Here is a 16,618-nt window from a genome sequence, read left to right as displayed (position 1 = left end):
ATTGTCTTTTCTCCTCCAGGTGCTGGCAAACATCTGTGCCTTTTCAGTATGCATTTCAAATTTCAAGCTTTCAGTTTTAGATTACCAAGTGAATTCACGATTGCAGCACAGTGGTTAGCACTGCTGTTTCACGGCACCAGGGACCCGGGTTCAATTCTGGCCTTGGGTGACTGTCTGTGTTGAGTTTGCACATTTTCCCAGTGTCTGCGTGGGTTTCCTCTGGGTGCTCGGGTTTCCTCTGGGTGCTCCGGTTTCCTCCCACAGTCCAAAGATGTGCAGGTTAGGTGGACTCTCCATGCAAAATTCCTCCTTAATGATCAATGCGTGGGGTTATGGGGATAGAGCGGGGCAGTGGGCCGAGGTAGAGTGCTCCTTCGGAGGGCCGGTGCAGACTCGATGGGCCAAATGGCCTCCTTCTATACTTTACTGATTCTATGAAAAAAGGAAAACATGGATTCTTGACACACTAGAATGTCACCTTATATTTTATTCAAACTACACATGTACATTGACAACAGGGTGAAGGATGCTGATCATTAACAACATTCATTCCAATTTTCAGCAAACAATATGGGTAAATAACTGAACATATTTTTTGTTAAGTCAACTCTGGATCATTTCATCCCATTGTACACTGATCACTGAATTTCCTCCTAAAGCGAAAGGCTTGTCTAAATAGCAAACTGTGTCTTTCTGATGCAATTAGAGGGTTGTACATCATCTCTGGTCTCTCGGGTATTGATCTAATTACCCCCTACCCCCCCCCCCCCCCCCCCCCCCCCATATTGACTGAATCCTTAAACACCCTGCATGAGGGATGGGGGGAAAAAAAGTGAGAATTCATTTGTGACCAGCTTCAATACGCATTGAATGGCTAGATTCAGGGCCCTCATAATGATAAACAGGCCTCAAAAATGGCCGCTCAAAACAGGCCTCAAAAATGGCCGCTCCCACTCTTTTCACATTCCATCCTTCCCAAGGTGTAGAGCTTTATTTTTAAGACATTGTCGGGGATGACAGGTCAGCATTTATTGCCCATTCCTAGTTGCTGTGGGGTGTTTCTCCAGGCATTGGTGTGGGTCTGAAATCAGGTTTCATGGGAACTTAGGAGTGGGCCATTCAGCCTGCTCTGCTAGTCGATAAAACCATGGATGAAAGTCCTTTGACACACCCTCCACCCCCCTTCCATAACCCTCAACTCCCTTTAACGACCCTCCGAGAAAAACATTCTCCTCATTGCCACCTTAAATGGTAGACCTCTGATTCTTAAACTGTGTCCCCTGGCTTGGTCTCCTCCTCCAACACACCCACCCTACCAAGTCCCCTAAGGATCACCTCTCATTTTTCTAAACTCCAATGGGTATGGGCCCAACCTGTTCCACTTACTGAAGCCCACTCGTGACAGTAAGCAATTATTATTATTTTCTTCATAAGCCCCTCAATGCAGGAATGATTTGAGTGAATCGTCTCCGAGCTGCTTCTAATGGAACTTTCCTTCCTTGCATGGAAGGGGCATGATTGCATCAATTGAATTATGACAATCTGACAGCTTCCTGATCATAGAATTTACAGTGCAAGAGGAGGCCATTCAGCCCATCGAGTCTGCACCAGCCCTTACAAAGAGCCAGTCCAGTACATTGACCAGTATACTACAGAGTGATAGATGTTTACAGCTCTTCAGCCCAGTTAGTCCATGCCGTCCAGTTTCTATCACTTGCCCACATTTGGCCCATATCCCTCTATACCCACCCTGCCCATGTACCTGTCCAACTGTTTTTTAAAGGAACAAACTGTGCCTCCCCCTCTATCACTGCCTCTGGCAGCTCATTCCAGATGCTCACCACCTTCAATGTGAAGACATTTCCCCTCTGGTCACTTTTGTATCTCTCCCCTCTCACCTTAAACCTATGCCCTCCAGTACTAGAAACTTCTACCTTTGGGAAAAGATGTTGACTATCTACCTTACCTATGCCCCTCATTATTTTAGAGACCTCTATAAGATCACCCCTAAGTCTCCTACGCTCCTGGGAAAAAGTCCCAGCCCACCCAGCCTCTCATTATAGCTCAGACCATCACATCCTGGCAGCATCCTCGGAAATCTCTTCTGCACTCTTTCTAGTTTAACAATATCCTTCCTATAATAGGGTGACCGAACTGAACACAGTATTCTATGTGTGGTCTTACTAATGTCTTGTACAACTTCAACAAGACTACCGTAACATTTGCATAGGTAGATGCAGCTTGCTTCCCGCTCAATGTGGGGGGGATGATCAAGAGATGTCACACAGATTGTGAGCAAGGGGTAGGCTTCAAAGCCAAACTTGAACCTATCTTCAATACATGTACAATTTTCAGTCACTGAATAGCAACTGGGTTTGGGAGTGTTATTCTAATTTTCCTCTTCAGCCCCTGCAATAACGTTCCCTTACTGCCACTTCAGCCGGGAGCAGCTGATAGGTGCAGGACAGCATATGGATCAATGCTGAGACCTTTCTGGTCTCGGTACTTTGGTGCAGCGTTTAACCAACCAAACATCCCAAGGCAGAACAAGCACATTGCTTGAGAAGCGCCCCATTTTGTTCTTAAACTTTAAATTTAAGAGTAGAAGCAGCAGCCTGCAATAGCTGCGGGGGCGAGCCTGGGGGACTGCAAGGCAACGGTAGAGGGGACAGCTGGGGCAAAACAGTCAGTGTCAGACACATGCCTGTTTTTACAGCGCTGCTAATCTACCAGAAGAACGTACCTGCTGCCCATTAACGATGGCAGGACTCAACATGCCTCCAAAACTGAATCACAGTCCTGGCTCAGAGCTCACTCCCTTCATTGACAGTGAGCCAATTTGGAAATTTCCAACTAAAGTCACGTAATGATGAAGAGAAAACTGATGTTAGAACTACTGGGCGAAAGGGCAGGTGGACTGAGACATTTGGCCAGAACACCGCTCTCATGGTGATTTTGCCAAGAAGGGGAGTGGAGATCATGGTGCCACCCACGGCTTTGTGCCTGTCTGGATATGGAGGAATTAATTTTCCTGTGCATAACTTTAAAAAAGTTTTAATCACCCTAGTTATCGGCACATGCTTCCTCTCACGTGGCTAGTTGTGGACTGCAGCCACGGATCAATCATTAGCCCCAAAAGTGTGCCGGCAACTGGACACTTGGCAGCTGAAGCTTAGTGATGCTTGTCTATTGATAATCTGCCCTCCAACTGCAGGCACACTGAGGTAGCAAGGAGGCAGCCCAAAACACAGGCTTCTAACTGGGAGGACAACACTTCTAGATCACTGGCTTGAGCTGTAAGCATCCAGGCTGGGTCTGCTCGCAGAGCTCTCTTTGCCATACAGAAGCGCCAAAATCCCTTGTACCCCAATGTGCAACTTTTCTTTACTCCCTTATCTCTCCTTACACTATCTTCTCGCAATCATATAGATCTCATTACCAATTCAGTGACAGTAACTGGTTACGATCGGTTCAAGGCTTTTTAAACATTAAATTGAGCCCAATATTTTAAAAATATAGATTCACATTTCAATGTGTTTCGTGGAAGACAGATGATTAATTTACGCTTCTCCTCTACTTTGCGAAACTTCAGAATCATTTCTTGAAGCTGTTATAGGCCAGGGTTGAGAGAACCCCAAATGTATCATGGAGTTCACCTGACCCACAACTTTTAATAGATTGTGGTTATGGGGAGCTCACGGGCCTACTCTGCAGGTGTGATGTAACAGAGATCTACATTACTGTTAAATTAAAACAATGTTTATTTATGAAACCAGTTAGTACTTTATAAACCCACAGTAAACATCTGAACAACAATCAACACCAATAAATCCCCCAAAGAATATAGTACTCTAAGTAACCCGTAATATTTCCTTGCAACATCCATAAGACAAAAAACCCTTTTTAACAGAAAGACATCAGGTTTAACTTCTCTACTGAGAGCAGTTACCACTTTGAAACCACCAAATGAACATTCTTTGGCTTACAGAGATTCATACACATCTTGCAGTGACTGCAGCTTCTCCAAATCTAAAAACAAAACTAAACACCCTGTAGCTACAAGCCCAAAGCGAAAGTAAAAGCAGACAGACAGCCTAGCTCCACCCACTTTCTGACATCACTGCAGCTATCTAATAAACACCCATTTCTTAAAGGTACACCCACTACAGCAATTCGATAAACATCCATTTCTTAAAGGTACTCTCATGACAAAGCAGACATACTGCTTGTAACATTATCACTTTTGTTATCTCCTGCACCATGAGTCTTGACTGGTAAATGTTCAATGTAATTCATTGAACTTTATAAAACTGAAGGAAAATAAATCTAGTCTAACTGTATGTCTTCATTAAAATATCAGTTTCCTCTTTTTCTGCCTCTCAGCTTCCGGAATACACAATGAGATTCAATTCACAGCAGCATTTGTTTAAGATGAGGTAAACTCTCATTGTGTAATTAAAATGAGCAAATGTAGTGCAAGGTAGCGTGTCTTCGATACCACCTGCTTAGATATGTCTGTCGCAATCTCCCAAGGACACAATGTCAGTATTGCCGTTAATCCACAGGTATTAGTTTGACACAACGCAGAACAGGAAAGACAAGATTTAAAATGCTCGGCAGACTGTCAAATTCTTCTCCCTAGCATTTAAATGCTGGTTAAATTTTACGCAGGCAGGGCAGCACAGTCACCTGCCCAAGCCAAGATTAGAAATTCTGCATGTGATTCCAGTATCTGGTCGAACACTGGGTGGTAATACTTTCTCCTCGCATTGATGCCCCTCCACTTGCCAATGTTCAATCCCCAGATGCATTGAACAGGTTGAAGTGTTGCAGACCAGGAGCTACTTTGCTCTGGAGCGTAAATGGCTAGTGAGGAGCTCCAGCCAGAAACCTGCAGAGAGACGCCGTTCCAACAGGGCTTGTCAGAGACCATAATTCTAAAGACCGGTCCTTGCCGGAATTCTTCAGAGGAACACGCAAAGTTTGCACTGCCTCTCATCTGAACCGTCTAGCAGCAGTTAAAAAAATTATTTCTTCCGAACTGCAAGTACCTAAAGCATTTGCAACAAGCCCTCGGTATCACAGTCACATGGTATGATCTTTCGCATGAACAAAGAACAAAAACACAATCAACACTTTGATGGATTATTGGATAAATACTTGAAAAGGGAACATTTCCCAGGAGCGGGGAAGTGGGAATTAATTGGAAATCTTCTCAAAGAGCTGGCATGGGGTTGAATGGCCTCCTCCCGTGCGACATGTTTCTGTCACCTGTCGGAGGAGGCAGGTACAAACAAAAGTTTGAATTCTGAAAACACAATTTCCCACGGTTGAAAAATCTGCTGCACCGTCCAGTTTGAGTGCGATGAGACAGCTGGACAGGTGAAGGAATCGTCACTGAACACCAGCACATTAAGGGGTGACACAGTGGTTAGCACTGCTGCCTCGCAGCCCCAGGGACCCGGTTCGATTCCGACCTCGGATGACTGTGTGGAGTTTGCACTTTCTCCCCATGTCTGCATGGGCTTCCTCTGGGCGCTCCGGTTTCCTCCCACAGTCCAAAGGTGGATTGGCCTTGCTAAATTGTCCCTTAGTGTCCAAATTAAGTGCAGGTTAGGTGGGGTTATGGGCCTAGGTTCTTTCATAGGTCGGTGCAGACCCAATGGGCCAAATGGCCTCCTCCTGCACTTTAGCAATTCCATTAAAGATTTTACGAGGAGAAGAAACTTAATGCCCTGTTCTATTTAAAGGATGGCTCGGCACTGACACGAGCTGCCACACTTACACATCCACAGGGTTAGCTTAACACTCCCAAACATGAGATATTAAATGTCAGGGAGGTAGACAACATTGGTTGTCACCATAAGACATAGGATCAGAATTAGGTCATTCGGCACATCAAGTCTGCTCTGCCATTCAATCATTTTTTCTAAATAAATTTAGAGTACTCAATTAATTTTTTCCTCAATTAAGGGGCAATTTTAGCGTGGCCAATCCACCTACCCTGCACATCTTTGGGTTGCGGGGGCGAAACCCACGTAGACACGGGGAGAATGTGCAAACTCAACACGGACAGAGACCCAGAGCCGGGATCGAATCAGGGGCCTCGCCGCCTTGAGGCAGCAGTGCTAACCACGGCGCCAGCATGCTGCCCATCCGCCATTCAATGATGACTGATATGTTTTTCATCCCCATTCTCCTGCCTTCTCCCCATAACCCCTGATCTCCATATTAATCAAGTATGATTAATCAGTATTGCAACAACTTTGGCTGAGTCCCAAATTGGATTTGCCGTGTTAGGTACACTGGTCTAACACTGGCTGCAACTGGATGCAGCTTAGATCAGAATGATACTCCAGACCTTGAAGTTAGTTCAATCAGGTTTATTGAACTAATAGCAGTTAGCACAGTTCTCTGTGAGTTCGACTCTCTGCTAACTTAAGTGTGGTTACTCTGACTGAACCAGACTAGGTCTTAGTCACGTGCTGGAGGTGTGAGATTGGAACAACACCCTTGACTGACTCTCTAGGTGTTCATCAGTGGAAAGAGGCGGAGTGTGAATGCCTCGTGTCTTTTATAGTCAGATCCCACCCGAGTGTCCCACCTGCTTATTGGTCATGTCCTGTTCTCTGTGTCCATTAGCTGCTTATCTGTATATCATTACGTGTGCCCCCACATATCATGACAGGATTGTTCTTTCCACTGTTTAAAAATTTGTTCTTTCCCCCACCCCACCCCCATCAACCAGGGGTTGGGTTTTGAGGTTCGCTAGCAAGTAAAACAGCCCCTGACTGCCGATCGTCACGGTGAAAGCTTCGTAAAACAGCCAGGCTGTACCGTGTTAATTCAGTAAACGCATAGGTCGGAGGAGTGGGAGGGTGTGGAACTGAACAGATCAAAATGAAAACAAAATAAAAGTTGCCCCAGTGCAAAGCAACAAAAGACACAAGGTTACCTCGACTAAAATAAAGCGAAAGGAAAAGGAGTGAGCAGATAAAATATTAAGCGCAAATTTTCAATCTCGTCACAAACACATAAAAGATTTAAGTTATTTCATATAGATAGCCCCAGTACATTCGGCCTCAGTACAATCCGCCCACTGGTCTACAGCACTACAGTAGAGTGCATTTTCAACCACAAGGATATGGAATGGATGTTCAGAGAAGTTACAGCATGCAGCATGCCCGGAAAAGCAGCATCCCATCCACTGAGCGAATGCACAAGTCGACAGCCTGGTTGGCAGCGATGAACAGCACAGACCCTCGTCGAATCTTGACCTCTGATGGGGCAGCAGTGCCCGTGGCCTCGCCCCGAATGACCAGCAGAATACTTGCAGAATCAATGGAGGATATTGTGTATCGTTTCGCCGAACATGGAATCTGGGGTTGAAGAGATTTTACTTTTGACCATGAAAGCATCGGGTGACACAAAAGTTAATGATTCAGTCCTCACCGCTGTACATACAGATCAGAGCACCTTATACAGCACCTCATGCTTAGGGTGCTGTGCTGAATTGTGGTCTCCATATGATACAAAGGACACCGAAGTACTGGAGAAAGTACAATTATGAATTACTAGGTTGATACCAGAGGTGAAGGGGTTTAACTATCAGTAAAGATGGAAAAGCCTGGTGGTCTTTACTTCAGAAACTGAGAACAGATCTGCTGGTGGCAATGGGTGGCGCGTTGGCACAGTGGTTAGCACTTCTGCCTCACAGCGCCAGGGTCCCAGGTTCGATTCCGGCCTCGGGCGACTGTCTGGGCGGGGTCTGCACGTTCTCCCCGTGTCTCCGTGGGTTTCCTCTGGGTGCTCCGGTTTCCTCCCACGGTCCAAAGATGTGCAGGTGAGGTGGATTGGCCATGCTAAATTGCCCTTAGTGTCCAAAAGGTTAGGTGGGGTTACTGGGATAGGATGGGGGCGTGGGTCTAGGTCGGGTGCTCTTTGAGAGAGTTGTGCTAACCCGATGGGCTGAATGGCCTCCTTCTGCACTGCAGTGATTTTATGGTGGTCTTTACAATCATAAAGGGACTCGATAAGGTCCTCGGAGAGAAGATGTTTCCACGTGTGAGAAGAGCCCATGCCTGGGGGTTGGGAGGAATATGTGAAACTCAGTACCATGTGGAGCGGTTGAAGCAACAGGAATGGATGTTTTTTTTATTTTTTATTTAGCGTACCCAATTAATTTTTTCCAAATAAGGGGCAATTTAGCGTGGCCAATCCACCTACCCTGCACATCTTTGGGTTGTGGGGGCGAAACCCACGCAAACACGGGGAGAACGTGCAAACTCCACACAGACTGTGACCCAGAGCCAGGATCGAACCTGGGACCTCAGCGCCGTGAGGCTGCAGGGCTAACCCGCTGCACCACCGTGCTGCCCCGGAATGGATGTATTGAAGGGGAAGCTAGACAAGTACACGAGAGAGAAAAGAACAGAACAGATCAATATGATTAAATAACTAGAATGCGTAGAGGCTAGTGAAGGATAAACAACAGCACAATATACTGGGACGAATAGTTAATTCCTGTGCCATAAATTCTATATATATGATTGCCCACATTTTTTTTAAAATGAGGGTGCATCGCTGGCCAAGCCAGAATTAGTTGTCCATAACTTTATTTTTTAAAAATTTGGAGTACCCAATTATTTATTTTGCCAGTTAAGGGACAATTTAGCGTGGCCAATCCACCTACCCTGCACATCTTTGGGTTGTGGGGGCTGAGACCCACGCAGACACGGGGAGAATGTGCAAACTCTACACGGACAGTGACCCAGAGCCGGGATCGAACCCAGGTCCTCAGCGCCGTAGGCAGCAGTGCTAACCACTGCACTAACTTGCTGTCCATACATAATAGCCCCTGAATGGAGTGGCTTGCTCAGCCATTTCAGAGGGCAGTCAATCACATTGCTGTTGGTCTGGAGTCACATATAAACCAAACCAAATAAGCACGGCAGACGTTCCTCCCCGAAGAACATTAACAGATCAGATGGGATCTCTGTGCCAATCAATGGCAGTTTCATGATCATCATTAGAGGCAGGCTCTTAATTCCACGTTTTTGTAATGAATTGAATTTAAATTCCACCATCTGCCAAGGTGGGATTTGAACCAGTGTCCCACGAGCAATAGCCTGGGCCTCTGGTTTACTTGCCCAGTGATAATACAACTACACCACCTCCCTCTCTGTTGTGACACAATCACCTTCGCTACTCCAACTTCAGAAGCATGCACTCATTCCTGCGGGTCTGCAGTGTGCTGTCTGTGCACAAAGTCACCCAGCTTGAGGTTTCACCGCAGGTTCTACGGTGCAGCCTGCTCTCGGGAGGCTCTATCAACATCTTTTCACAAACTAACTTTGGCGTCAGGGGCAAAACGGCTTCACTGCGACACAAGAGTTGGGACGTAGATGCGCCAGAAAGATGCATCAGTCAAGGAGACAGAAGGTCAAGTATTTGGCAACAGCGCAGTGACAAACTCCGATCAGCCGCTAATGCCATACCTCTATTTTTATCACCGCAAAATCAGGCACTGGAGGGTCATACACAAAAACACATGGATCACCAGGATCCCGAACGGACGGGAAGATCTTCGAATTTGCTGGCGCCGGTGTGTAATTGAGCATTTCGCATAGGGTCTGAACGTCAATGAATTTTGGAGTGAGCCCAGCTCGCACAGTGTTATCAGAACATGCCATACATTCAATACAATCTGGAAAAGATAAAAGGTTAATCAGCGCGTGCTAGTAATTCTACGTGCAATCGCATAAATATCTCACGAGCAGTTCAAATCAAAATAGCTTACGTATTAGACAGTCGAATCAGAGGTTGGTTACAAAACTGGCAAGAACCCCACAAGATTAAACAGTCCCCTCTCCACCCCCTCTGTAATACATGTGTGGAATGAATGTCAATTAAAAGCAGTTACCACTGTTTAAGCCAACTGCTTAGGTCGAGAGCTATTAAATGCATTTGCAGTCGGCAGCTTACAAACATTGGCTAAACAGACGACAGCTCTATGTGTGCGTTTATTCACACTTAAGCAGAGGTCAGGGCGTGGATCAAAATCAGAGCAATTAGAGGAAAATCTGGGTAAACTTCTAAAAGTGCAGAGTGTGCAAGGGGCCTCCCATGTGCCTTTAAATCCAGTTTGAAACTACACATGAGCAATACAACCTCCCTGGGGATGCACATCACGTCATTTCAGATTTAGACCCGGATCGGATTCTGGAATAGAAGAGTGGCATTTTTACTGCATAATTTGGCTATTTTTTTTTAAAAAAAAGATTCTTTCACGGGGTATAGGTGTCTCTGGCTCGGACAACATTTATTGCCCATCCCCAATTGCCCTTGAGATGGCGATGGAGTCAATCTCTTGAACTGCTGCAGTCCGTGAGGTGCAGGTACACCCACTGTGCTGTTAGGGAGGGGGTTCCAGTATTTTGACCCAGCGACAGTGAAGGAACGGCCGATATATTTCCAAGTCAGGAGGGTGAGTGGCTCAGAGGGGAACCTCCAGGTGGTGGGGTTCCCATGCATCTGCTGACCTTGTCCTTCTAGGCGATTCAGGTTGTAAGTTTGGAAGGTGCTGAAAAGAGGCTTGGTGAATTGATGCAGTGTAACTTGTAGGTGGTACACACGGCTACCACTGTGCATTTTAAAGCAAGGCCGAAGGGGAAAGTAGTAAAGATATAAGTGAACCATTCTGAATGGTGCAAATTATTAAAAATTGTTCACAGTTCCAACTGGCAAACATTATTTCCTGCTGTCACCATTATTTACCATGCTGATGTGACAACATATAATGCTGTTGATTGCCAAGTCAACAATGATACGAACAGGGCAGCACAGTGGCGCAGTGGTTAGCTGAGGACCCGGGGTCGAATCCCGGCCCTGGGTCTCTGTCCTTGTGGAGTTTGCACATGCTCCCCACGTCTGCTTGGGTTTCACCCCCACAATCCAAAGATGTGCAGGGTAGGTAGATTGGCCACACTAAATTGCCCCTTAATTGGAGAAACAATAATTGGGTATTCTAAATTTACTTTAAAAAAAACAAAGATACGAACACAGCACAGGAAAGACAACGAATCATAGAATCCCTACAGTGCAGAAGGAAGTCATTTCCACTGATCCTCTGAGGGGCTGGTTTAGCTTACTGGGCTAAATCGGTGGCTTTTAAAGCAGACCAAGCAGGCCAGCAGCACGGTTCGATTCCCGTACCAGCCTCCCCGGACAGGCGCTGGAATGTGGCGACTAGGGGCTTTTCACAGTAACTTAATTGAAGCCTACTCGTGACAATAAATGATTTTCATTTTCAAACAGCACTCTATCTAGGCCCATTCCCCCACCCTATCCCCATAACCCATCTAACCTTTGGGCACCAAGGGCAATTTAGCGTTGCCAATCCACCTAACCTGCACATCTTTGGACTGAGAGGGGAAAATTGGAGCACACGGACAAAACCCATGCTGACACGGGGTAAATCTGCAAACTCCACACGAAGGCTGGAATCAAACCTGGGTGCCTGGTGCTGTGAGGCAGCAGAGTTAATACATGCAAGTTACCGTGTTAATGTGCATTAACGTTGATGTGGAGATACCGCCGTTGGACTGGGGTGGGCACAGTAAGAAATCTTACAGCACCAGGTTAAAGTCCAACAGGTTTATTTGGAACCACTAGCTTTCGGAGCACTGCTCCTTCATCAGGCGAAGGAGCTGTGCTCCGAAAGCTAGTGGTTTCAAATAAACCTGTTGGACTTTAACCTGGTGTTGTAAGACTTCTTATTGTGCATTAAAGTTGTGCAATGCTTAATTCCACTTCGAATTCCTCTCAATGGTCACACGTGAGTAAGTCAAAATAATTCTCCAGACTCGGTTCATTTGGAAAAAGACAAATAAAGGAATAATTTTGCTGTTTTCCACATAAATGAGAGCCAAATGGCCACAATTATGCTTTTGTCAAATCTGAGTGTTGCGCAAGGAGTGGGGGGGGGGGGGGGGGGGGTGCGCCTATAATGTGTCAATGCCAAACATTAAACAGCCAAACTATTCCACATCATGGGAGTTAACAGGTGCCACATATTATTCCTGGCTTGCTATTTCATAAAGGGGCTTCGAGTCTTACCTCCGTAAAGATAAGCGTGGGGTTCATTAGCCCCCAGAAACATGGCTTCCCCGGGTCGCAGTTGGATCACGTTCAGAAAGTAAATGACGAAACACCCAACGTCTCCCGGAAACTGGGAATGTAACCGTAGCAACAGCTCACCGTTACTTCCGGTGGTGTCCTTTCCTCCAGCAGCTGCAGAGCGTGGGACATACATGTTAGTTCCGACCTGTGGCATGCACGGTGTAAAACTGTATCGCAGCAAGCGAAAAAATTGAAACGGCAAATACCAAAATCTAAAAACATTCAAATGGTACAAATATAAAGCATATAGTCAGCTGAGGCTAACCTTCCGAATGGCTCCATTTTTCAGCTCCAATGAGGGACCATGCCCAAAACAGAAACTAGACCTTCTTTCCAAAAGCTGACTGTACAAATTACAGCATTTTTCGGTTTATCTTTGTTTCCCAGGACCTGCAGAATGGGGAAGCTGGGACTGTTCTTGAATGGGCAGCACGGTAGCATGGTGGTTAGCATAAATGCTTCACAGCTCCAGGGTCCCAGGTTCGATTCCCGGCTGGGTCACTGTCTGTGCGGAGTCTGCACATCCTCCCCGTGTCTGCGTGGGTTTCCTCCGGGTGCTCCGGTTTCCTCCCACAGTCCAAAGATGTGCGGGTTAGGTGGATTGGCCATGCTAAATTGCCCGTAGTGTCCTAATAGTAAGGTTAAGTTGTTGGGTTGCGGGTATAGGGTGGATACGTGGGTTAGAGTAGGGTGATCATTGCTCGGCACAACATAGAGGGCCGAAGGGCCTGTTCTGTGCTGTTATGTTCTATGTTCTCTTTGGAGCAGGGACGGTTAAAACGGAAATCTCGTGTATGTGCTCAAAATCATGAAGGTCTTTCCAGTAGATTTTCATAGAATTTCCAGTGCAGAAGGAGGCCATTTGGCCCATCGAGTCTGCACCGGCCCTTGGAAAGAGCACCCTACATAAGCCCACATCTCCACCCCATTCCCGTAACCCAGTATTCCCACCTAACCTTTTGGACATTAAGGGGCAATTTAGCATGGTTAATCCGCCTAACCTGCACATCTTTGGGCTGCTTTTCCATTCTTACAACCAAAGTGAATAACATTTTACTTCATCTGCCATATTGTTACCCATTTCCTTAACCTATCTATGCCTCTTTGCAGCCTAAGCCCTCCTGATAGCCTGCCTTTCCACCTAATAATAATAATCTTTATTGTCACAAGTAGGCTTAAATTAACACTGCAATGAAATGAAAATGAAATGAAAATCGCTTATTGTCACGAGTAGGCTTCAAATGAAGTTACTGTGAAAAGCCCCTAGTCGCCACATTCCGGCGCCTATTCGGGAAGGCTGTTACGGGAATCGAACCGTGCTGCTGGCCTGCTTGGTCTGCTTTCAAAGCCAGCGATTTAGCCCTGTGCTAAAGAGCTAAACAACCCAATGAAGTTACTGTGACAATCCCCTAGTCACCACACTCCAGTAATGAGTGGGGCGGTGAACACAGGTTTAAGATGATCTTATTGGAACATACAAGATCCTGAGGGGTCTTGAGAGGGTGGAGGGAGGGTGGATGCTGAGAGAATGCTTCCCCTTGGATGATGGATGGATTTGTTTATTGTCGCGTGGACCAAGGTACAGTGAAAAGTACTTTTCTGCGAGCAGCTCAACAGATCATTTAAGTACATGAAAAGAAAAGGGAATGAGACCCGTCCGGGAAGGGCGGGCGACAGCAACACACAGCACAGCCAAATATCGCACGCTGTGATTTTCTCCCCGGCGCCCAAAGGTGTGCTTGTCCCATCTCCTCCCCCCCCCCGGCAAATACATCTCTCCTTGTGAGATATCAGAACTAGGGGGACACAGTTTAAAAAAAGGAGTTTCCCCATTTAAGGCAGAGACGAGAATAAACTGTTTCTCTCAAAGGGTTGTGAATCTTTGGAGCAGTCTTTCCCCAAGAGTGCAGGCAGGGTTGATGAACATTTTTGAGAGGTAAATAGGGGTAGGCGGAATGTGAAGTTGAGGGCACAATCAGCTCAGCCATGGTCTTGTTGAATGGCAGGGCCAGCTCAAGGGTCCAAAGAGCCTACGCCTTCTCCTAATTTGTACACTCGTGTGGCAACAAATACCAGAGGAGAGATGAGGAGGATTTGACACAAAGTCTTTATCATCTGGAATGCACTGCCTGAAATGAAAGGTGGGAAAGAGATTCAATTGTAACTTCAAAAGCCACTGTCCTGCAGAGAAGGCAATGCATTTAGGCACTGGCAGTCCATGTGGCATGGTAGTACAAGTGGTTAGCACCTGTTGCTTCACAGGGTCCCAGGTTCAATTCCCAGCTTGGGTCACTGTCTGTGCGGAGTCTGCATGTTCTCCCCGTGTCTACGTGGGTTTCCTCTGGGTGCTCTGGTTTCCTCCCATAAGCCCCTAAAGACGTGCTTGTTAGGTGAGTTGGACATTCTGAAATTTCCCTGTGTGTACCCGAACAGGCACCAGAGTGTGGCGACTCGGGGATTTTCACAGTAACTTTCATTGCAGTGGGTTTTGTTCTAAATTTAAAGTACCCAATTTTTTTTTTTACAATTAAGGGGCAATTTAGCGTGGTCAATCCACCTAACCTGCACATCTATGGGTTGTGGGGGATGAAACCCACGCGGACATGGAGAGAACGTGCAAACTCCACACGGACAGAGACCCAGGGCTAGGATTCAAACCCAGGTCCTCAGCGCTGTAGTCCCAGTGCTAACCACTGCGCCACATGTCGTCCTCTTCATTGCAGTGTTAATATAAGCTTACTTGTGACACTAATAAAAGATTATTATTGCACAATAATAATGGTTATTGTTAAGCAGATCAAGGTCGCACGGCACTACATGAAGGGAAGGGAGATGTCTCGATGTCTTGCTCAACATCACATCCTCATCAACTGGTCATTCATTTTATTCCTACTCAAGAGATCTTGCCAAGAGTAAAATAGTTGTGAAACGTATTTGCATAACAGCAACGCTCAGTGACATGGTAGGTAAATGCAAATACTTAACAACTCCATAGGTCAACACGCTTACTCATACAAATAATTTGCTATAAACATTAGTTCTGCAAGTGCAAACTATTTTACATTTGACTTTAACGCTGTTCTTCAATCAGATTATTAATGTCACGAACCTTCTTGCAACACTCTCTTCACCAACATGTTCAGCTGATCCACAAAGGTTTTCTTTTCACAGTTCATCATTCTGGTGAAGCACTTTTTCAAAGCAGCAGATACCCGGTATGGGTCACCTGGGCTGTTTTCAAGGGTTTCGGCAGCTTCATTGCCAATGACTGCGTGGAATTCTGGGACATCTGTAACAAAGCGGACGTATCTCGGGAATAAGGAAAAACGTGCAAATCAGACATTTGCTTCAGTTTCCCTCCGAAAGAAAAAGGCAGGTTAATATTTTAGCTGTAACACTTAATCAGAACAACTAGGATGCAAACAAACCAAGTCGGAGGAGCAGGCCATTCGGCACCTCGCGCTGACTCTGCTCTTCAATAAGATTGTGGCCGATCTTTTTTGTTCATAAATTCTAACTACCACTGTGCCCTGTGGCCGATCTGATTGTGACCTCAATCCCACTTTCCCGCCCGCTCCTTAATCAGATGGGACTATACCTATCTCAGGGCAGCACAGTGGAACAGTAGTTAGCACCTGCTGCCTCACGGCGTCGAGGTCCTGGGCTTGATCCTGGCTCTGGGTCACTGTCCGTGTGGAGTTTGCACATTCTCCCCACGTTTGCGTGGGTTTCGCCCCCACAGCCCAAAGATGTGCAGTGTAGGTGGATTGGCCTCGGTAAATTGCCTCTTAATTGGAAAAAATTAAACGGGTACTCTAAACTTATAAATAAAAAGGGAGTCTATCTATCTATCGCGACCTTAAAAACATTCAATGAACACGTCTCCGCTGCTCCCTGAGATGAGAATTCCAACACTCAGAGAAATTCTCCTCACCTCAATCTTAAACACCCCTTATTTTCAAACCGTGTCTCCTAGTTCTGGTCTCTCCCACAAGGGGAAACATCAATTCAGCATCCACCCTGTGAAGGATCTTATTTGATCATCTCTCATGGATAAAGGACCAATATGTCCAAACTTTCTCCCTACGATAGCCACCCCCATACCAGGGATCAATCGAGTGAACCTTCTTGGAATTGCTTCTCATGCATTTATATCCTTTCTTAAATAAGGAGTCCAAAACTGGACACAGTTCTCCAGTGTGTCTGTACAACTGTAGCAAACATCCCTACTTTTGTATTCCATTTCCCTAGCAAATAATATTCCATTTGTCCTCTTAACCACTGCCTGTACCTGCATGCTAACTTTTTGTGCGTAGTGGAGAGAGAGAGGGGGAGTACGAGAGAGAGAGGGGGAGTACGAGAGAGAGAGGGGGAGTACGAGAGAGAGAGGGGGAGTACGAGAGAGAGAGGGGGAGTACGAGAGAGAGGGGGGGAGTAC

The 16,618-nt window shown here is 46.2% G+C and overlaps 1 protein-coding gene across 2 annotated transcripts in view; it reads right to left on the bottom strand.

Annotated features, from left to right (window-relative positions):
• Positions 1–6,518: 6,518 nt before the first annotated feature.
• The window catches only part of mpi (mannose phosphate isomerase), a 27,046-nt gene continuing 16,946 nt past the window's right edge, over positions 6,519–16,618 (bottom strand). For both annotated transcript variants that reach the window (XM_038784044.1, XM_038784045.1), the window contains 4 exons: positions 15,290–15,469; positions 12,118–12,291; positions 9,498–9,706; positions 6,519–7,379 (listed from right to left, as the gene is read on the bottom strand). In XM_038784044.1, the coding sequence (XP_038639972.1) occupies positions 7,167–7,379; positions 9,498–9,706; positions 12,118–12,291; positions 15,290–15,469 (776 nt within the window). In that variant the 3' untranslated portion in view covers positions 6,519–7,166. The remainder of the gene's footprint in view (positions 7,380–9,497; positions 9,707–12,117; positions 12,292–15,289; positions 15,470–16,618) is intronic.

The sequence above is a fragment of the Scyliorhinus canicula genome, chromosome 24 (genome assembly GCF_902713615.1).
Source record: "Scyliorhinus canicula chromosome 24, sScyCan1.1, whole genome shotgun sequence".
Lineage (NCBI taxonomy): Eukaryota > Metazoa > Chordata > Chondrichthyes > Carcharhiniformes > Scyliorhinidae > Scyliorhinus > Scyliorhinus canicula.
The sequence above is the reverse complement of the archived record's forward strand: the minus strand, read 5'-3'. Positions and strand labels throughout refer to the sequence as shown.